Consider the following 19,718-nt stretch of genomic DNA (forward strand, 5'->3'; position numbering starts at 1 on the left):
CAGAGACCGGAGGTTGGGATGCAGAAGCGCCCCTTCATCCTGTGTGATGAGGGTCGGAAAACACTCCAATCTCCAGGGTTCTTCGGAGGACAACTCCAGAAGAAGAGGGAACCAGATCTGACGCGGCCAAAACGAAGCAATCAGAATCATGGTGCCCCGGTCTTGCTTGAGTTTCAACAAAGTCTTCCCCACCAGAGGTATGGGAGGATAAGCATACAGCAGACCTTCCCCCCAGTCCAGGAGGAAGGCATCCAATGCCAGTCGACTGTGGGCCTGAAGTCTGGAACAGAACTGAGGGACCTTGTGGTTGGCTCGAGATGCGAAGAGATCTTCCAAGGGGGTGCCCCACACTTGGAAAATCTGGCACACCACTCTGGAGTTGAGCGACCACTCGTGAGGTTGCATAATCCTGCTCAACCTGTCGGCCAGACTGTTGTTTACGCCTGCCAGATATGTGGCTTGGAGCCACATTCCGTAACGGCGAGCCCAGAGCCACATGCTGACGGCTTCCTGACACAGGGGGCGAGATCCGGTGCCCCCCTGCTTGTTGATGTAATACATGGCAACCTGGTTATCTGTCTGAATTTGGATAATTTGATGGGATAGCCGAGCTCTGAAAGCCTTCAGAGCGTTCCAGATCGCTCGTAACTCCAGGAGATTGATCTGCAGATCGCGTTCCTGGAGGGACCAGCTTCCTTGGGTGTGAAGTCCATCGACATGAGCTTCTCACCCCAGGAGAGACGCATCCGTAGTCAGCACCTTTTGTGGCTGAGGAATTTGTAAGGGGCGTCCCAGAGTCAAATTGGGCCAAATTGTCCACCAATACAGGGATTCGAGAAAACTCGTGGACAGGTGGATCACGTCCTCTAGATCCCCAGCAGCCTGAAACCACTGGGAAGCTAGGGTCCATTGAGCAGATCGCATGTGAAGGCGTGCCATGGGAGTCACATGGACTGTGGAGGCCATGTGGCCAAGCAATCTCAACATCTGCTGAGCTGTGATCTGCTGGGACGCTCGCACCCGGGAGACGAGGGACAGCAGATTGTTGGCCCTTGTCTCCGGGAGATAGGCCCGAGCCGTCCGAGAATCCAGCAGAGCTCCTATGAATTCGAGGCTCTGTACTGGGAGAAGGTGGGACTTTGGATAATTTATCACAAACCCCAGTAGCTCCAGGAGGCGAATAGTCATCTGCATGGACTGTAGAGCTCCTGCCTCGGATGTGTTCTTCACCAGCCAATCGTCGAGATAAGGGAACACGTGCACTCCGAGCCTGCGAAGCGCTGCTGCTACGACAGCTAGGCACTTCGTGAACACTCTGGGCGCAGAGGCGAGCCCAAAGGGTAGCACACAGTACTGGAAGTGACGTGATCCCAGACGAAATCGAAGATACTGTCTGTGAACTGGCTGTATCGGGATGTGTGTATAAGCATCCTTTAAGTCCAGAGAGCATAGCCAATCGTTTTGCTGAATCATGGGAAGAAGGGTGCCCAGGGAAAGCATCCTGAACTTTTCCTTGACCAGATATTTGTTCAGGGCCCTTAGGTCTAGGATGGGACGCATCCCCCCTGTTTTCTTTTCCACAAGGAAGTACCTGGAATAGAATCCCAGCCCTTCTTGCCCGGATGGCACGGACTCGACCGCATTGGCGCTGAGAAGGGCGGAGAGTTCCTCTGCAAGTACCTGCTTGTGCTGGAAGCTGAAGGATTGAGCTCCCGGTGGGCAATTTGGAGGTTTCGAGGCCAAATTGAGGGTGTATCCTTGCCGGACTATTTGGAGGACCCACTGGTCGGAGGTTATGAGAGGCCACCTTTGGTGAAAAACTTTCAACCTCCCCCCGACCGGCAGATCGCCCGGCACAGACACTTTGACATCGGCTATGCTCTTCTGGAGCCAGTCAAAAGCTCGCCCCCTGCTTTTGCTGGGGAGCTGTGGGGACTTGCTGAGGCGCACGCTGCTGATGAGAGCGAGCGCGCTGGGGCTTAGCCTGGGCCGCAGGCTGTCGAGAGGGAGGATTGTACCTACGCTTACCAGAAGAGTAGGGAACAGTCCTCCTTCCCCCATAAAAACGTCTACCTGAAGAGGTAGATGCTGAAGGCTGCCGGCGGGAGAATTTGTCGAAAGCGTTATCCCACTGGTGGAGCTGCTCTACCACCTGTTCGACTTTTTCTCCAAAAATATTGTCCGCTCGGCAAGGGGAGTCCGCAATCCGCTGCTGGATTCTATTCTCCAGGTCGGAGGCACGCAGCCATGAGAGTCTGTGCATCTCCACACCTTGAGCAGCGGCCCTGGACGCAACATCAAAGGTATCATATACCCCTCTGGCCAGGAATTTTCTGCACGCCTTCAGCTGCCTGACCACCTCCTGAAACGGCTTGGCTTGCTCAGAAGGGAGCTTGTCCACCAAGCCCGCCAACTGAAGCACATTGTTCCGCATGTGGATGCTTGTGTAGAACTGGTAGGACTGAATCTTGGCCACGAGCATTGAAGAATGGTAGGCCTTCCTCCCAAAGGAGTCTAAGGTTCTAGAGTCCTTGCCCGGGGGTGCAGAAGCATGCTCCCTAGAACTCTTAGCCTTCTTTAGGGCCAGATCCACCACACCAGAGTCGTGAGGCAACTGATTGCGCATCAGCTCTGGGTCCCCATGGATCCGGTACTGGGACTCGATCTTCTTGGGAATGTGGGGATTAGTTAAAGGCTTGGTCCAGTTTGCCAGCAATGTCGTTTTTAGGACATGATGCATGGGTACAGTGGACGCTTCCTTAGGTGGAGGATAGTCCAAGAGCTCAAACATTTCAGCCCTGGGCTCATCCTCCACAACCACCGGGAAGGGGATGGCCGTAGACATCTCCCAGACAAAGGCCGCGAAAGACAGACTCTCGGGAGGAGAAAGCTGCCTTTCAGGGGAGGGAGTGGGATCAGAAGGTAGGCCATCAGACTCCTCGTCAGAGAAATATCTGATGTCCTCCTCCTCCTCCCACGAGGCCTCACCATCGGTATCAGACACAAGTTCGTGAACCTATGTCTGAAGCCGTGCCTGACTCGACTCCGTGAAACACGGCCACGGTGGGAGCGTCGAGAGGTAGACTCCCTCGCCAGCACCGGCGACGCTCCCTCCACCGACGTCGTCGGGGAGTCTTCCTGGGAGGCGGCGGGTACCGATGTCGGAGACCTCACCCCGGGCAAAGGGCCAGCCGGCGCCTCGCTCGACGGTACCGGTGGCGCAAGCACCCCCGGTACCGGAGGGGAAGGGCGCAACAGGTCTCCCAAGATCTCTGGGAGAACGGCCCGGAGACTCTCGTGCAGAGCGGCTGTGGAGAAAGACATGGAAGCCGATGCAGGCGTCGAGGTCAGAGTCTGTTCTGGGCGTGGAGGCGGTTCCGGGCTGTCCAAGGTGGAGCGCATCGACACCTCCTGAACAGAGGGTGAGCGATCCTCTCGGTGCTGATGCCTACTGGGCGCCGACTCCCTCGGCGACCCAGAGCTCTCGGTACCGACGCGGGAAGGAGACCGGTGTCGATGCTTCTTTGATTTCTTCAAACGAAGCATGTCACCGGAGCTTCCCGGTACCGACGAGGAGGACGTAGAATCCAGCCGTCGCTTCCTCGGGGCCAAGGCCGAAGAAGGCCGGTCTCGGGGGGGCTGTACCGCAGGAGCCCTCAGGGCAGGAGGAGACCCACCCAAAGGCTCACCGCCACCAGCAGGGGAATGGACAGCCCTCACCTGCACTCCAGTCGAAGCACCACCGTCCGATGACATCAGCAACAGCGGAGGTCCCGGTACCGCCGACGCAGCCTTCTGATGTCTCGGTACCGACGATGCAGAGGGTCGAAACCTCGATGCAGTCGATGCCGAGGTCGAAGACTTCGATGCTGTCGACGTTGATGCACTCGATGCCTCCGGTGCTGTTGTCGATGAAGAGCCCGAGAACAACACGTTCCACTGGGCCAATCTTGCTACCTGAGTCCTCTTCTGTAAAAGAGCACAAAGACTACAGGCCTGCGGGCGGTGCCCAGCCCCCAGACACTGAAGACACGAAGCGTGCCTATCAGTGAGCGAAATTACCCGGGCGCTCTGGGTGCACTTCTTGAAGCCGCTAGGAGACTTCGATGACATGGGCAGAAAAATCACGCCGGCGAAATCAAAATTCGTGATGGCGACGAAGGCATCAAAAATAAGGAGAGAGAAAAAAAACCCATACCGAGGCCACAAAACAGGCCTACCCCGAAAGTGAAAGGAAACTTACGCCGGGGAAAACAAACTGGACACACGGGAAGGGACAAAGACCAAAAGGTCTCCTTTTTTGTTTTTTACGAAAATCGCAAAGACGCGCGAGGGTCAACTTGAGGGGCACGAAACGGCGGCAAAACACGACCGTCCCGAGCGCGGACAAAAGAAGACTGACGAACACGAGCCGGTTCGGGCAGGAAGACGGCCGCACATGCGCGGTGCGCATGGGCGCGCGAGGACTAGCAAAGACCTTTGCTAGTGAAGTTTCCAGTTGGAGGGGGCTGCCGTGGACGTCACCCATCAGTGAGAACAAGCAGCCTGCTTGTCCTCGGAGAATAAAACATATCTATTTAAGGCTGCATATGGCTAAATTTCACTAGCTTTTCCTTTTCTGTGGAGCTCCTTTCTGTAAAAGCCCCCTTCCATTTTGTTTTGTCCCTCCCAATGCACTATCATTAATGGATTTCTCCCTTTCCTCCCCTTTTAGTCCAGTCCTGTCTTTGTCTCTGTAAAGGTTTGTTCTGTTTAATGCTATCTTAGATTGTAAACCACCCTGAAGGCTCCCAAAGGGCGGGGTAGCAAATGGAAAATAAACTTGGAAACTTAGCCTGCTGGATACATTAAAAAATTTAGTCCCTCTCTTTACCTGAGGCCTACTGGAGCTCCCGGGCATATAATCATGCATGTGTAGGGCTCCAGCAGACTGGACCCAAAGCTGGCCATTTTCCTGTCGGCTCTGCCTTCACTATACTTCATTTGTGGCTACCGCGTTTTTCCAGCATCCAATCCTGGACCTCCTCCAGAGCCACTTGCCACCAATGCAAAATAGGATTGGCCCAAAAATGGCCCTTAATCAGGACCTGCTGCCAGCCCCCCCCCACCCCCCACCCCCCACCCCCGGCATAACCCAGACCAAGGAACCGAATGGGTCCCAACAAGGAAGTTCCTGCCAGAGATCCCAGCTGCTCTCCTGGTCCAGGTATGTTTTTTTTTTTGTTTTAAATGTTATTAACCCTTTTCATAAGTCTAAGTGCCTTAAATATGCCTTTATATAACTTTGTAAGTCTAAACGCTTTGAAAATATGCCTCCATATCATACATAGTTTAAAGAAACTGCATTGAACAACCAAAGTAATTTGAGATTGAAAGTTGAGGTCAGAGTCAAGTAATACACCTAGTACCTTTAATGAGGATACTAGAGGAACTGAATTATTGGATAGAAGAATTGGGGATGTAGTGCATCCTGTTAGCAAGAGGACTTTAGATTTGCTGGGATTCAGTATTAGTTTATTGACACACAGACATTTGGTAATCTGCATCAATTTATTGTTGATAACAGCATATTTCATAGATGTCAGCTGGATACAGGCGGTGGTGTGCTGGAGCCGGCTCACACTGGCTCTGCAGAGCCAGTTGTTAATTTTAGAGCAATTTGGCGAGCCGGTTGTTGTGCTGTTGGGCGGGCAAGAAGGAGTCCAGGAGATCATGCACTGCGCCTGTGCTGAGCGGTTGCTCTAAGCTTATTTTTCCCCCAAGTTGTAGCGGAAGGCAGGAGGCAGGCCCAAAGGATGCGCCAGTGGTGTCACCTGATCTATTTGGTGCATGTATGTGGCAATCCTGCCTCGTGCTGCACGTACAATGTAGCCAGGTTGTGTGCTCACCTCATGCTGCAGCGCTCCTGATCGCAGCCCATGATCTGATTCTGACCTCAACCTAGCTGCCCAGCCTCCTGCAACCTGCTGCACTACACTTCTTATTCAGCAGCCTACCTGAGCCAAGGATCTCAGGAGAAAGTACACTTCTTCACTTAAACTGCCTGCGGGGCTTCCAGCTGGCTTACTGACATTCTGCAGTGCCTCTCCGCCTCCCTAACCTGAGTGAGAGGTTGACAGCAGTGGCATAGCCACAGGGGCCTGCCCCCCAAACTGGATCTGTGCCCCTGATTTGGACCCCACCAGCTGAAGCTTTTTTTCCAGCGCTGGTCTCCGGCGCCGCCGCATTTCCTGCACTGCTCTCTCTTCCCCTCACATCCGGCATACTCATTTTAGTGAAACTGAGCATGCGTGCATGCTCAATTTCATTAAAACAAGCATGCTGGACATGACACGAGAGGAAGAGAGAGCAGGGCAGGAAATGAGGCACCACCGGAGACCAGTGCTGGAAAATGTGCTTCAGCTGGTGGGGGTTGGGGACCCCGCCAGCCAAGGCATGTGCAGTAGCAGCGGTGGTGGTGGGGGCAGCCTAGGCGGCAGTGGGGGGCTGGTGGATCAAAATGTGCCCCCTCACTTTGGGCTCTGGCCCCCTCCCAACTCAAGGTCTGGCTACGCCCCAGGTTGACAGATCCCTGCTGGGACACAGTCAGATATCTTGCTACGTGAGACAGTGTACTACTTACTGCTAAGAAGCAAGAGCAGTCTAAACAGTCAAATAATGGAGAGACTTTGGGAGCTGGTCCCAGGGGGAGAGGACGAGTGGAATGGGAATTGTCCAGTGGAGCCTGGAGGCAGTGCTAAGCACAGGGGCAGACAGCCAGGTTATAGCCCCTGCCTCAGAGTCCAAACTCTGCAATGTTGTGGGTGCAAAAAGTGAATAGGACAATCCCACACATTGAAAACTTGCATTAAAATGACTCCCTCAGGTTTTGTTAAACAAGAAGCTCTATGAAGAAAACTTTTAAGGCATCTAGAAATATTACTTCTTGGCATGTCCTGATAGAACAGTTACACAAAATCAACAGAGGTAATTACAGTCTCCTATCATTAATGTGCTACCAAATTAGTCTTCATTATTTGTAGCATTTTACTCAGTGGTATAGCCACCAGGTGGGGGGGGGGGGGGGGGAAGCTGGGCCCTCCATTTTGGGTTCAAGCCCCCTCCAAACCTGAACTGTACCTGTTAAATAGCTGGTGGGGATGCCAAAGCCCCACCAGCCAATGAAGTTTGCTGCAGAGCTGCTCCCCTCCTTCTTGGACTGCTGCAGTAACCTGGAAGTTGGAGGCCTTCCAGCCACAGACACTTCTCACAGATGCTCAGTTGCACAAGAACCAACTATGCTGGGAAGGTCCCAGAGTTAGTAGCTGGAGGCAACAGCAGTATGAGGAGGGAGTGGTTTGGCAGTAAATTTCTTTGGGTGGCAGGGCTTCAGCATCCCCACCAGCAAAAGTATTTTTTTTAATGTACTGGGGTGTGGGAGAAGGAATACACTGCCCCATCAGTCCACCTCTGAGCCCCCCCCCGGGCTACACCCCTGATTTTACTATTGGTCTCTACATCTTGTCCAGGTGGATGGTAGTAGAACCTTACCAATATGCTCCTCCTCTTCACAAATGGAAACTTCTATTCATGAATATTCAACATCACATTGTTTCCTACAAAACATTTATTCTATTTAACTCTATGCCATCCTTAACATATAACACTATTCCTCCACTAATTCAATCTACCCTATCATTTTTGTTTTAATTTGTATCCCAGTATCATTGTATCTCATAGGCTGTCCTCCTTCCACTAGGTCTCAGATACCTATTCAACCTAATTCTATACGTGGTGCTCAAAATTGTATGTGCAAATTTGGGCATGCAATTTAAATGACAAATGAGCCAATTAGGTTCCAATTATCAGCACTAGTCAATCAGCATTAATTGGCATCAATTTAAATTTACCTGCACATCTTTAGGCACCAGGATCCACATTACATTTTACGTGCAGATCCGAAAAGGGGGCAAAGCCACAGGAGGAGTATGGGCAGATCAGGGGTGTTCCTTGAATTTGCACACAGTGTTATAGAATAAGGGAGATCCATGCCTAATTCAGGCATGAGAATTTATACCAAGTTTCATTCCTCTTGGGTGCTGAGCATGGAAAAGTGAATATTTCTTAGAATGCTACTTTGAAGGCTCTGAATTTTAACTTTCTACCTAAAAGCCTACATTTGGTTTCTAGAACCTCCCTCCCATATTTCCTATGTCACTGGCACTCACTTGTACCAAGACAGCCAGCTCCTCCCCAGCACCATCTAAAATCCTATTTAGGTGATGCATGAGGTCAGCTACTTCTGCACCAAGCAGGAACGTGATCAAGCAATCCTCATGGCCATCAGCCACTCTGCTATCTACCTGTTACAGGCTACTAGTTACTTCTCAGCTTAAAATAATTAGCTATAGTAATTAACCTACTCATTTAGGAAAGTGATTACTGATTACAGTTACCTGCTTAGAATGAGTAATGGTTTTCACAATTGCAAAGAAAAATGTTAAATTTCTCTAGGAGACTCAGACACCAAACACAGAAATGAAAACTCCAACTACTTTGACAAACTGAAATAAAATCCTACACAGGATCAAGACTCTAAAATGGAGACAATATGCTTGTACCCTAATTATTACTAGCCTTGATTCTTGAAAAAGTTCCATGGTCACCTCGAGATACCTATTCTCAAGTAGTAAAGTCTGAAGGTGAATATTTAGTTACGAAAGAAAGAACATCTGTCTGCCTTTGAGCCATTTGTGAGGCAGTTATTCACAATCTGTTTATTGCCAATTTTAAAATTTGCATGCGCTTTAATAGCTTCCTAACTGAAGTACTGACATCTCTAACCCTAGTCCTGAATTTTGCTACTTGTATTTTAATTTTGGAAAATCAGAATGGCTGTCGATAGTACAAGGAATTGGAAAATAGGAAATGTAACAAGCTGCCTTGAAAATAAATTAAGAACAACATAGTCTAATAACTACTAAGGGTCCTTTTACCAAGCTGCGGTAAAAGGACCCCTGTGTGGCATTGGAACACGGGTTCTGCTGTGTGCTGAGGCTCCCCTTTACCACAGCAGGTATAAGAATTTAAAAACAGAAAAACCCATCCCAGAAATGGCTATGTGGTAAGTTAAGCACTTGCTGCTTGACCGTTTCCTGGGGAGCCCTAATACGTGGTGGTAAGAGCTCCCGCACTAACCTGGTGGTAACCGGTCAGCGTGTGGTGCCTCCCGCTTACCACCAGGTAAGCCCCTGGCGCTAAAAAAGATAAAATTATTTTTTGAGTGCCGGAAATGGCACATGGCACCACTGACATTACCACCAGGCTCATGCAGTAGCCCAGCTGTAGGGCCAATTTGCTGCATGCCATTGCTATGGTACCCCTACTGCGGCTTAGTCAAAGGGCCCCTAAGATCTTTCTGTTCCCTTCTAACAGTGGAATGTGATTTAAAGAGTTTGTATCTTGATATTTTTTGAACACTAAAATTCAGATGTGTTCTGTGGGCAGACTGGATGGACCGTTCAGGTCTTTATCTGCCGTCATTACTATATATATGTTACTCATGACATTTATCAGGTCATCCAAAAATCTTTATTTAATAAATTATATTGATGTCTAAACTAAACATGAAGTCCAAACACAGAATATACTGCTGAAATACAAAGCTTATTAAGCTTTTCACGTGTAACTGAGCATATAAAGTCAATCTGTTGTGCTTACAGAATCTAGAGGCTGGAAATACAGTGTATAAATTTTAAATCACCAACAAGAGCAGCAAGGTTTAGAATTTCGTTTTGATTTCCTAACAGAAACAGACAGTAAATGATGCTTTCCTGATTTTAGCAAAGAAATCCAAAAAAATTCTTACTCATTCCAATTTTGGTGACATTTAGCAAAGAAACAGCATCAGAGGTACATAAGCCAGAGACAACAGCACATTGTGTGCTATACTAATTACTTCCAAAGCCTGCATGTGTGCTCTCAAGGTTGACTGTCAAGAAATATAAATAAGCATAGCCCTTTGTACAAGGTCTGCAGCAGACCTAAGTAAAATGTGCTCTTGTCACAAACACATTTTAAACTAAATTGAACATCATTTCTCTATCTGCTACTGTTTCAGAGTTCAACTTCACAATGACAAATATAGATGGATGTTTCTCTGCATTACAGTAAACTATATGTGGATTGTACACATGTAAAATCTATTTTCTTCATACCAATGGCTCTATCAAGATGCACATTTCCTTTGTTACACAGTCTCATAGGAAGGTGCTTAAGATTATAACAAGCACCAAAAAATAACCAACTTTTGATTAATAAATTACTATTATGTAACTCCTGTGGTTAACGTGGTTAATATCAAAATTTCCCCTAAGCTCTGTTGATGCAGTTATTTTCCCAATCTTTTTTTTTTTTTTGTTATTTCCCCTTTAAAGAAATTCAGAAAATTAACAAAGAGGACATCCGTCTGTTCTAACATTAACATCATTTGCCATGAATCCAGTGTATCTACATTTGATTCTACGCCACCATTCCAAAGCTAAACCAATAAAAAGGATAATCAGCAAATTATAAACTGGTCTGTACAGGGACACGTATGAAAGTAGGTCACGAAGAGACATTTATCCTTAGATGTTAGATTTTTGACAGTTGAAGAAATTTTAGATACTCTGTCACAAGACAAGAACCTGATACAGATGCCTGGATAAATCAATTTGCAATGGTCCGTTCTGTGTGTGCCTGTTTTTCTCCTTGTATTTTTTCCTTGTTTTTAAAATTAAACATAGAGGTAAAAAGCAGGATTTGTATTGGTCAGTACACTGCCCATTTCTACTGATAAGCATTCAGGTTTCAGATCTGTCACAACATGAGGTAATCACAAGTGTGCTGAATGAATGTTCTTCAGTTCAGCATAAAAATAAGAGTGAAGTTGCCTTTTTTTTCATAGTACTAGAGAAGCAAGAAAAAGTGATCATGCTACAGAATCTAAACAAAGTTACCCTGCTATCATTTTTCCTCTCAATAATATAAGATCAATTTGAAGTCAATTTTGGAATGTGACCACAATTAACTTTATATCAGGGAGTAATTGATTTAACATATTTGAATATACATAAAAATTCCCTTTCAACAAAATGCACCTTAACAACTTTAAATATGGACAAATCAAGTATTATGGAAGTCCCAACTAAAAAAAAAAAAAAAAGAAAGAAAAGAAAGACCTCCAACAAGATATTTTCAAGGTTCTGCCAATAATTAGATTTTTGTGATCTTCAAAAATCATGGGCTTTTGTTGTGCAGAACACAAAAATCTGATTGAGATCCTTAAATATAGCATACACCTCCCCTCCGCCTTCCCAAACACAACGTTCCACTTTTTGAATCACAATTGTCACTCTATAATATAAAGTTGGCACTTCTGTATTTCCTAAGCCACAATCTATCTGATCAAAATAACTGATAGAAAGCAAAGTGATAAAAAAGAAGCACGTATCTAGTGGAAACAGCAAAAAATAGGATAACTGTTTGACTTTTGTTTGCAGCATCCTGGCAGTGTTGTGGCAGAACAAGGCAGCAGAGGTATTTCATTGGGCTTCCAGTTTCTTTTCTGAAGGAGGTTCAGTGGCACTAGCATTGGCAGCTGAATTTAAGACCTCTTCAAAATCTCCACCACCAGCAGGCTTGGTTCCTCCAACTTTAGACTGAAACAAATCATGATAAAACACAAGTTTAGACAAACTGCATAAAAATAAAATAGGAAGAAAAAATGGAGAAAGGTAGCACAAGTTATATGAATACCCAGAGTTCTGGAGATACTGGGCATTACAACATATGGCCTGAGGTGGTGCTGGGCTCCTAATTGTTTGATAATGTAGGGATAGGGGACATTTTGTGAAAGAGGTAAGAATTGTGTTAAAAAGGGGCTTGTAGATGGGAGTTATTGAAAAATGGGCTCAGGAAATGGGGAGAGCACATGACAGGGAGCTTAGGAAGGAATGGTAACATGTGTGCATATTGGCACCTGGGATGGAAAAGGATGACAGAGACCAAGGTAAGAGAAAATAAGACCAAGTGGTAGAAGCAAAGTGAGATTTGGTAGGGGTGGGAAGTCTCCTGGATTCTCTCCCTTTCTTCCCCTCTCCATATCTCCAATCATCCTTACTCCTCCACAGCCCCTCTCTTCTCATTCTGTATCTTCCCTCCCTCTTCCACCCATCTCCGAGGCCTCCTTTTCCTCTTTCCTCTCCGAGACCTCCTTTTCCTTCCACATCAGTTCCTCTCTTCTCATTCTGTATCTTCCCTCCCTCTTCCACCCCATCTCTGAGACCTCCTTTTCGTTTCCGAGACCTCCTTTTCCTTCCACATCAGTTCAAGAGATCCCCTATATATCTCTAAAAATAATGAAGTGCATTATACAGACTCAACAAAAGGTCTGTTTGCCAGCTGCCGCCTAAATGTTGCGGTCTGTAATTTGTTCAACGACATGTCCAAAATTACCCTGGAAGCAGGTTCTGTAGAACCGAAACGCCATGCTTTCCACATAGTGGGTGTCGGGAGCCTTGCTTTATCCTCAGCACTGTGCCATTGTGGTGTTAAAGTACTGGGGTTGCTGTTTTGGTTTTATTGCAAATTTATATAAAAAGCAATTCGAAAATAAAAATAAATAAATAATTTAAAGGATTCAATCCAGTACAGAAGGCAAATGATTAATATATGTGAAGGGCTGCAGATCTGGAGATCACACAGCCGATTTGATTTGCTTATTATGCCTCCTGTCTGGTTTTTCCTTTTTAAGTTTTGTTGGGCTTTTTTGGTAATATAGCCTTTTGTGTCACCCACTGTTGCTCAGGTTTGTTATGCCCTTTGTTTGTTCCAATCCTGGGGCAAGCAGTTGCTTCCCCATGTCTGCCTCAATAGCAAACTATGGACTTTTCCTCCAGGAACTTGTCCAAACCTTTTTAAACCCAGATATGCTAACTGCTGTTATCACATCTTCCAGCAAAGAGTTCCAGAACTTAACTATTCGTTGAGTGAAAAAATATTTCCTCCCATTTGTTTTAAAAGTATTTCATGTAATTTCCTTGAGTGTCCCCTAGTCTTTGTACTGAAGACTTTTCCCTTGAGACAGTCATTGACATGCTTAAGGTTTCTCATATATATTCCAATACTTGTTATCTTTTGCTCATACTTGACCTCAAGGTAGTTCTACCTTTGAAAACTTGTCAAATATATATTAAGGTACTCCAATAAAAAAGATATTTATTATCTTTGAAATGAACTAACATGACATTCACAGCACGTCCAGGTGAATCCACTATTAAGAGACTCACCTTTAAAGTATCAACCTTTTCTTCAAATGACTTGAAAGTGGGAGAGTTTCTAGAAAAGAGAAGAAAGAATGGTGAATCAGCTGAACAAAAATTTAATTTCCTCTGTTAGTATGAGATAAAGTTTATAGCTCCACTTACAGCTGCGCTATGCAGGGAATAAAAGGTTCTATCATAAATGCTTCTGGGCAACCTAACTGCTTGTCTTAAAATCAGATATAGGCAAAAGAACAAAGAGACAACCCCACATTGAGTTTCTACCAGTGTAAATGGCATAAAAAGAAGAGAATATCATGGTACAGAAGATTGCTAACACTTCAGAAATCAGGTAAAAACCTGGTACAACATATTGCACATAAATTCAATCAACTAGCAATAATTTACAAAAGTAAACTACAGGCTAGTCATACCTGGAGGGCACACATCATGATCTTGTAAGCGTATGTACACATCACCAATTCAGAGTGATTATGCAGAAGAAAGCTTGCATATGGCCACATCTATTTATTAAACAGTTTGACTTATTTTATGGTACAACTCAAAATATTTTCAGATAAAGCAAAGATACTTACCTGAAGCTGGTGTTCTCCGAGGACAGCAGGCCGCTTATTCTCACATGTGGGTAACGTCATCTGACGGAGCACCAGTGCAGATGCTGAATCGCTAGCACTAGAGAAAGATCTAGCAGCATCCCACTACATGCATGCACTGGTGCCTTACTGACCAACTCTCGAGCGTGGTACTGAATCAGCCATGGCTCTGACATTTTGAGCCATGACATGTCCCTCAAGAGTCAACCCAGCCTGGGCATCAAAAAAGGAGTCTGCTATCCAATTTGAAAGTGTGCGTTTGCCGATGGCCACCCCCAACCTGTTGGGGTCAAAAGAAACGAAAAGCTGGGTGGACTGTCTATGGGCTTTAGTCCGCTCCATATAGACGGCCAAGGCTTGCTTGCAGTCTAAAATATGTAGTACATTTTTGCCAGGATGGGCATGAGGCCTGGGAAAAAATGTTGATAGAACTGACTGGTTTAGATGGAACTCCAACATGACCTTAGGAAGGAACTTGGGATAATGAAATTTAATATATGGTGGGAGAGCTACTATGGCTTGTAGCTCACTGACTCTGCGAGCTAAAGTGATCACCACCAGAAATATAACTTTCCAGGTCAAAAGCTTCAGATGGCAGGTATCCAGAGACTCAAAAGGAGCTTTCATAACCTGGGAGGGCTACGTTCAGATCCCATGACACAACTGGAGGTTTGGTAGGAGGTTTTGTCAACAACAAATCTCTCATGGAGCAAACAACTAAAGCTTGTACAGAGATGGACTCACCTCTTACAAGTTGATAAGCACCAACTGCATTAAGATGAACCCTTACAGAGTTTGTTTTGAAACCAGACTCAAAGAGGTGCAGAAGGTATTCAGGCAGTCTGTGTAGGGCAAGAGAAGGAGTCTAAGGCCTTGTCCTCACATCAGATGGCAAACCTTCTCCACTTAAAAGGCTAACAACTCTTAGTGGAGTCTTTCATGGAAGCCCGCAAGATACGGGAGACACCCTCAGGCAATCCGAGGGATTCATGTTCTACGCGCTCTCAACATGCAAGCCGTGAGGGCCAGAGATTAGAGGTTGGGATGCAGAAGGTACCCTTCATTCTGCATGATGAGTATTGGAAAACAGCACAACCACGCATTTTCTATAGACAACTTCAAAAGAAGGGGGAGGGAACCCATATCTTGTGAAGAATAAGGGGCTGTCCTATCCTGGGTAGGCCACTAGGTGGCGCTGTTCCCATAGAAATGGGGGGAAATGCCCAGGATCCACTAGAGGGAGCCAGTAGGGGAATGTCCAGGTGGAGGTTGCTAGGACCAAGGAGAGTTCTGGGCTGGAAACAGGTGTAGGTGGTTTTGGGCTGGGTTCTGCATGGAATTAGGGGGAAGAGCCTAAAGGGGTGGAGAAGCTAATTAACCACCTTATACCTGCCTGAGTGATGAAAAAGAGGAAGAGGAGCTGGAGACCTGGCAGCTGGAGGAAGAAGATCCCCTTGAAGGTACTGGCTGAACTCGGTGGACTTTTGAAGTTCTCTGCTGAAAAGGTGACAGCTGCACTGCCCTCTGAGAAAGAAAAGTAAATGCTTTTGTTTGGCTGTTTGAACTGTGAAAGTTTGAGGAACTGCTTCTGAGTAAGTGCCTTTTTGGTTATGGTTGAGTCAAAGAAGAAATGTTTGAATTGAAGAAGAAAAGTTAAAGAAGGAATAAGCCATGAAGATTATGTTAAAGGGCAACTAATAAAACCTTTAGTTATAAGAAGCCTGATGTTGGTGAACATTTGTGAAAGGTGAAGAGGAGGCAGGGAACTCCCCTGTGTTTGAGGCAGAGTCCTGGTGAATTACCGAGAAGGGTAGAGCCCAACCGTGATTGTGTGTGAAGGAAGCTAAGCAGGGTCAGCCCTGGCCAGAGCCTGGAAGGGTGACCCGCTTACAATCTGTAGCGGCCAATGAAGAGAGATCAGTATCATGGTGCTTCGGTCTTGCTTGGGTTTTAGCAAGGTCTTCTCTATCAGAGGTACAGAAGGATATGCATCAGAAGTATTTCGGGCTACGTCCATGTTGAGAGACCACTCATGCGGTTGCAATATCCTGCTGAGTCTGTCGGCCAGGCAGTTCTTGCTGGGATACGGCACAGAGGCTCATCCCGTGAAGGAGACACCACTGTCACATTCCTACCGCTTCTTGACACAAGAATATCGCAACCAGGTTGTCTTGTCTGAATTTGGATGATGTGGTTTTGGAATCAATCACTGAAAGCCTTTACAGCATTCCAAATGGCCCGTAACTCAAGGAGATTGATTTGAAGATGAGCTTCCTGAGCTGACCACTGACACTGAGTGTGAAGCCCATCCATATGAGCTCCCCAACCCAGGTTGGATGCATCCATTGTCAACACCTTTTGATGCAGTGGAATTTGGAATGGAAGTTTCAGTGTCAAATTGGACCGGATCGTCCACCAGAGAAGAGCGTGAGCCTACTCTGACGGGATGTGAATGACATCCATTAGGTTCCCTGTGGCTTGAGACCACTGGGAGACTAAGGTCTATTGGGCCACTCTAAAATGAAGTCATGCCATGGAGTGACAAGCACTGTGGAGGCCATGTGGCCCATCAGTTTCAACATCTGCAAAGCTGAAACCTGCTAGCTGCTGCTGACCTGCAAGGCAAGTGCTACGAAGGTATCCGCCCTTGCTAGAGGAAGGCAGGTCCGAGCCTGCACTGTGTCTTGCAGGGCTCCTATGTACTCCAATTGTCGTACTGAATGGAGATGGGATTTGGGATAATTTACGACAAACCCCAGTAGCTCTAGCACCTAATAGTCAACCGCATTGACTCGATTGCCTCCTTCTAGATGTGTTCTTGACCAGCCAACCGTCCAGGTAAGGAAACATATATGCTCCCAGTCTGCGTAGATATTTTGCGACTACTGCCAGGCACTTGGTGAAAACTCTGGGGGCAGACACTAGGCCAAATGGCAGAATGTGATACTGGAAGTAAGGGTTTCCCCACTTGAAATCCAAGATATCTCCTGTGACTAGGAAGTATCAAAATGTGGGTATAGGCATCCTTAATCCAGAGAGAACAGCCAATTGTTTTCCTAATGAAAAGAAGTAGGATGCCCAGGGAATCATCCTGAACTTTTCCCTCAACAGAAATTTGTTCAGGCCCTTAAGTCTAGAACGGGCTGGATCCCATCGTTTTCTTGATCACAAGAAAATACCTGAATAGAATCCCTGCCCCTCCTCCCGGTGGTATGGGTTCAACCACTCGGCCTGCAGAAGGGCAGAGAGTTCCTGTTAGAAGTACTTGCTTATGCTGAGAGCTGATATAGGACACTCTCAGTGGTAATTTGGCGGTCACTAACACCAATTTAGAGTGCACCTGCTATGGACTATTTGAAACCACCCACTGGTCAGAGGTTATAGGGGCCATCTGTAAGTTGTCCAGAATGGATACTCTTGCACGGCTATACTCTGCTGGACCAATCAAAGCCCATTCCCTGCTTTGACTAGGGATCTGCTGGATTTCTGGGACGGGGCTGGCAAGGCCTGGAATGGGGCCCCGAGTCGCCTGAGTAGACCAAGCGAAGGCTGGTACCTATACCTTTGAGTAGTAGGACTTGGGGCCTCTGCCCAGTCGAAAATCTTCTTGTTGAAGATGATGCAGATGGAGGTAACAGAGAGAGTGTGGATAGTATCAGTATGCGTTTTAATGAGATCAGCAACCTCTTCTACTTTCTAAATAAGTTGTCCCCCTCGCAGGGCACATCCGACAACCTCTCCCGACAGCCTGTCCAGGTCAGAGACACACCCATGAGAGTCTGGACGCAATCAAAGTGTCTTAAGCATCTCTGGCCAAATAATGCCGACAGTCCATCTACTTACTGGCCAACTGGCGAAGATCAGCAGCCCACTTCAGAGGGAGAGAATCCGTCAGATTAAGTGTACTATAACTAGAGACTCCAAGTAAAGGCTTGTGTAGAGCTGGTAGGACTGGATGTGGGCAACAAGAATCAAGGCCTGAAAAGTGTTCCTCCCAAATAAATCCAAGGTTCTGGCCTCTCACCCCGTGGACCGTCGAGGCACCAGAGCAAGAGCTCTTAACTCATTTGAAAGTGAATTCGACTATCAAAGAGTGGGGAGGCAACTGGACCCTCTTGAATCATGGGAGCCTTCTGAATAAAATACTATATGTATCCACCTTCTTAGGAGCCACCTGCACTGAAAGGGAGATTCCCAGTTCCTCATTAGTACATCTTTAAGGATAGGATGCAATGACAAAGTGACCCCTTTGCTTGGAGGGAGATTTATAGCCCACAAAGATAGGCTCCTTCTCCATCTCCAACTTAAATGGGATGGCTGCAGCCATCTCCCTGACAAAACCAGTAAGGAGCACCTCTTGAAGAGATTTAGTCTCTCTAGAGGAGATGAAGGATCAGAAGGATATCACGTGACTCTTCCTTTGAGAAGTAATGTAGATCTTCACCAAATACCCGTGAATAGTTTCCAATCAGACTCCTCTTCCTCTGGAGAATCAGGGACTGAGTCTGCACTGGCCTTGATCTAGTGGAATGATGTTCACACTCCAAGGAGTGTCGAAGTGCAGCCCTTTTCTCAGACTGCAGGAGCTTCCACCCTCAAAGGCAGAAGGGGTACTGCCTGCTCAGGCCTCAGCTCCGACACTCTGCGAGGTGCTGATGTTGATGTTCTGGGCACCGGTATTGGTGGAGCCTCAGAGAGGGCCTGGGTCTGTAACGCTGAGGTGGAAGCACCCTCGATGTCAAAGCAGAAGTTCCCTGCAGCAAATGTGCCGGCTCCTGCCACAGCATGCTCTGGAAGTGCTCATCGAGGGCGAACATTGGCAAAGGCATGGGAGCTGGGGTGAAAGTGGAGGCAGTCTGCAAAGTTACTGGTGTTGAACTGATGATGGAGACTGGGCCCCTCGATGACTAGTGCCATCGGCACCTCTTCCAAGGTGGGGGAGTGTTCCTCTCAATGCCGGCGCTTCTCGGCTATCGGACAGCCGATGCCGCCGGTGCTCCTAGCATCATGCGTCGAGGAAGACTGATGCTTCTGCTCCTGGGCTTCCCCTCGTGCATAAAGGCTTGCTCCCCCAATGGCGATGAGGATGTCGCTGAATCCAAGCGTCTCCCTATTGTCGAATCTGATGCTGGCCAATCTCGGGGCTTGCTAACAGTGCCCGTTGTCGAGGCAAGTGAAGGACCCACACGATACTGGTGCACTCCCAGTGGTAGAGCAGCATGGAGATAGATTCCACTGATGCCAAAATCGATGGTCTGGCCTTCGAAGAGCCAAAAAATATTCTCACTCTGAGGCATTTTCAAAGCACTTTGGGAGGCTAAGTTCCATAGGTTTTCTATGGAACTTTGGGAGGCTAAGTGCTTTGAAAATATGCCTCTCTGTGTCCTGGCCTGCATATGATCACAAACAGAGAGGTTATGATCTGGCCCAAGGCATCCAATGCACCACTTGTGCAGGTCCATGAGTGAAATAACATTGCGACACTTAGAACACTGTTTGAAGCCACTGGGAGACTTCTGGGACATCGAAAAAAGAATTTTGGCTAAATTAAACTCCTTGATTAAAATAAGGGAGCGCTCAAACTGAGGTCAAGGCTGCAGTCTAAGCTTGGAGCCACTGTGAAAATAAAGAAAAGCAAAAACCACTGGAGAAAAATATGAGGAAGGGAAAACAGGAGAAATAAATTTAAAAAAAAAGAAGATAATTACCCTCAAGGGAAGGAGGTAATCATCATCACGATAGCAAAAAAATGTTTTGATAAGCACAGCGTCACAAGAAGACTACATGAACACATCCTCTCAGCTCCGTGGGAAAAAAAAAA

At 46.9% G+C, this 19,718-nt stretch overlaps 1 protein-coding gene across 3 annotated transcripts in view; it reads right to left on the minus strand.

Annotated features, from left to right (window-relative positions):
- Positions 1-9,626: 9,626 nt before the first annotated feature.
- The window catches only part of TPD52 (tumor protein D52), a 171,599-nt gene continuing 161,507 nt past the window's right edge, over positions 9,627-19,718 (minus strand). For all 3 annotated transcript variants that reach the window (XM_030215874.1, XM_030215856.1, XM_030215864.1), the window contains 2 exons: positions 13,311-13,359; positions 9,627-11,681 (listed from right to left, as the gene is read on the minus strand). In XM_030215874.1, coding sequence (XP_030071734.1) covers positions 11,565-11,681; positions 13,311-13,359 — 166 coding nt within the window. In that variant the 3' untranslated portion in view covers positions 9,627-11,564. The remainder of the gene's footprint in view (positions 11,682-13,310; positions 13,360-19,718) is intronic.

The sequence above is a fragment of the Microcaecilia unicolor genome, chromosome 1, assembly GCF_901765095.1.
Source record: "Microcaecilia unicolor chromosome 1, aMicUni1.1, whole genome shotgun sequence".
In the NCBI taxonomy this organism is placed as follows: domain Eukaryota; kingdom Metazoa; phylum Chordata; class Amphibia; order Gymnophiona; family Siphonopidae; genus Microcaecilia; species Microcaecilia unicolor.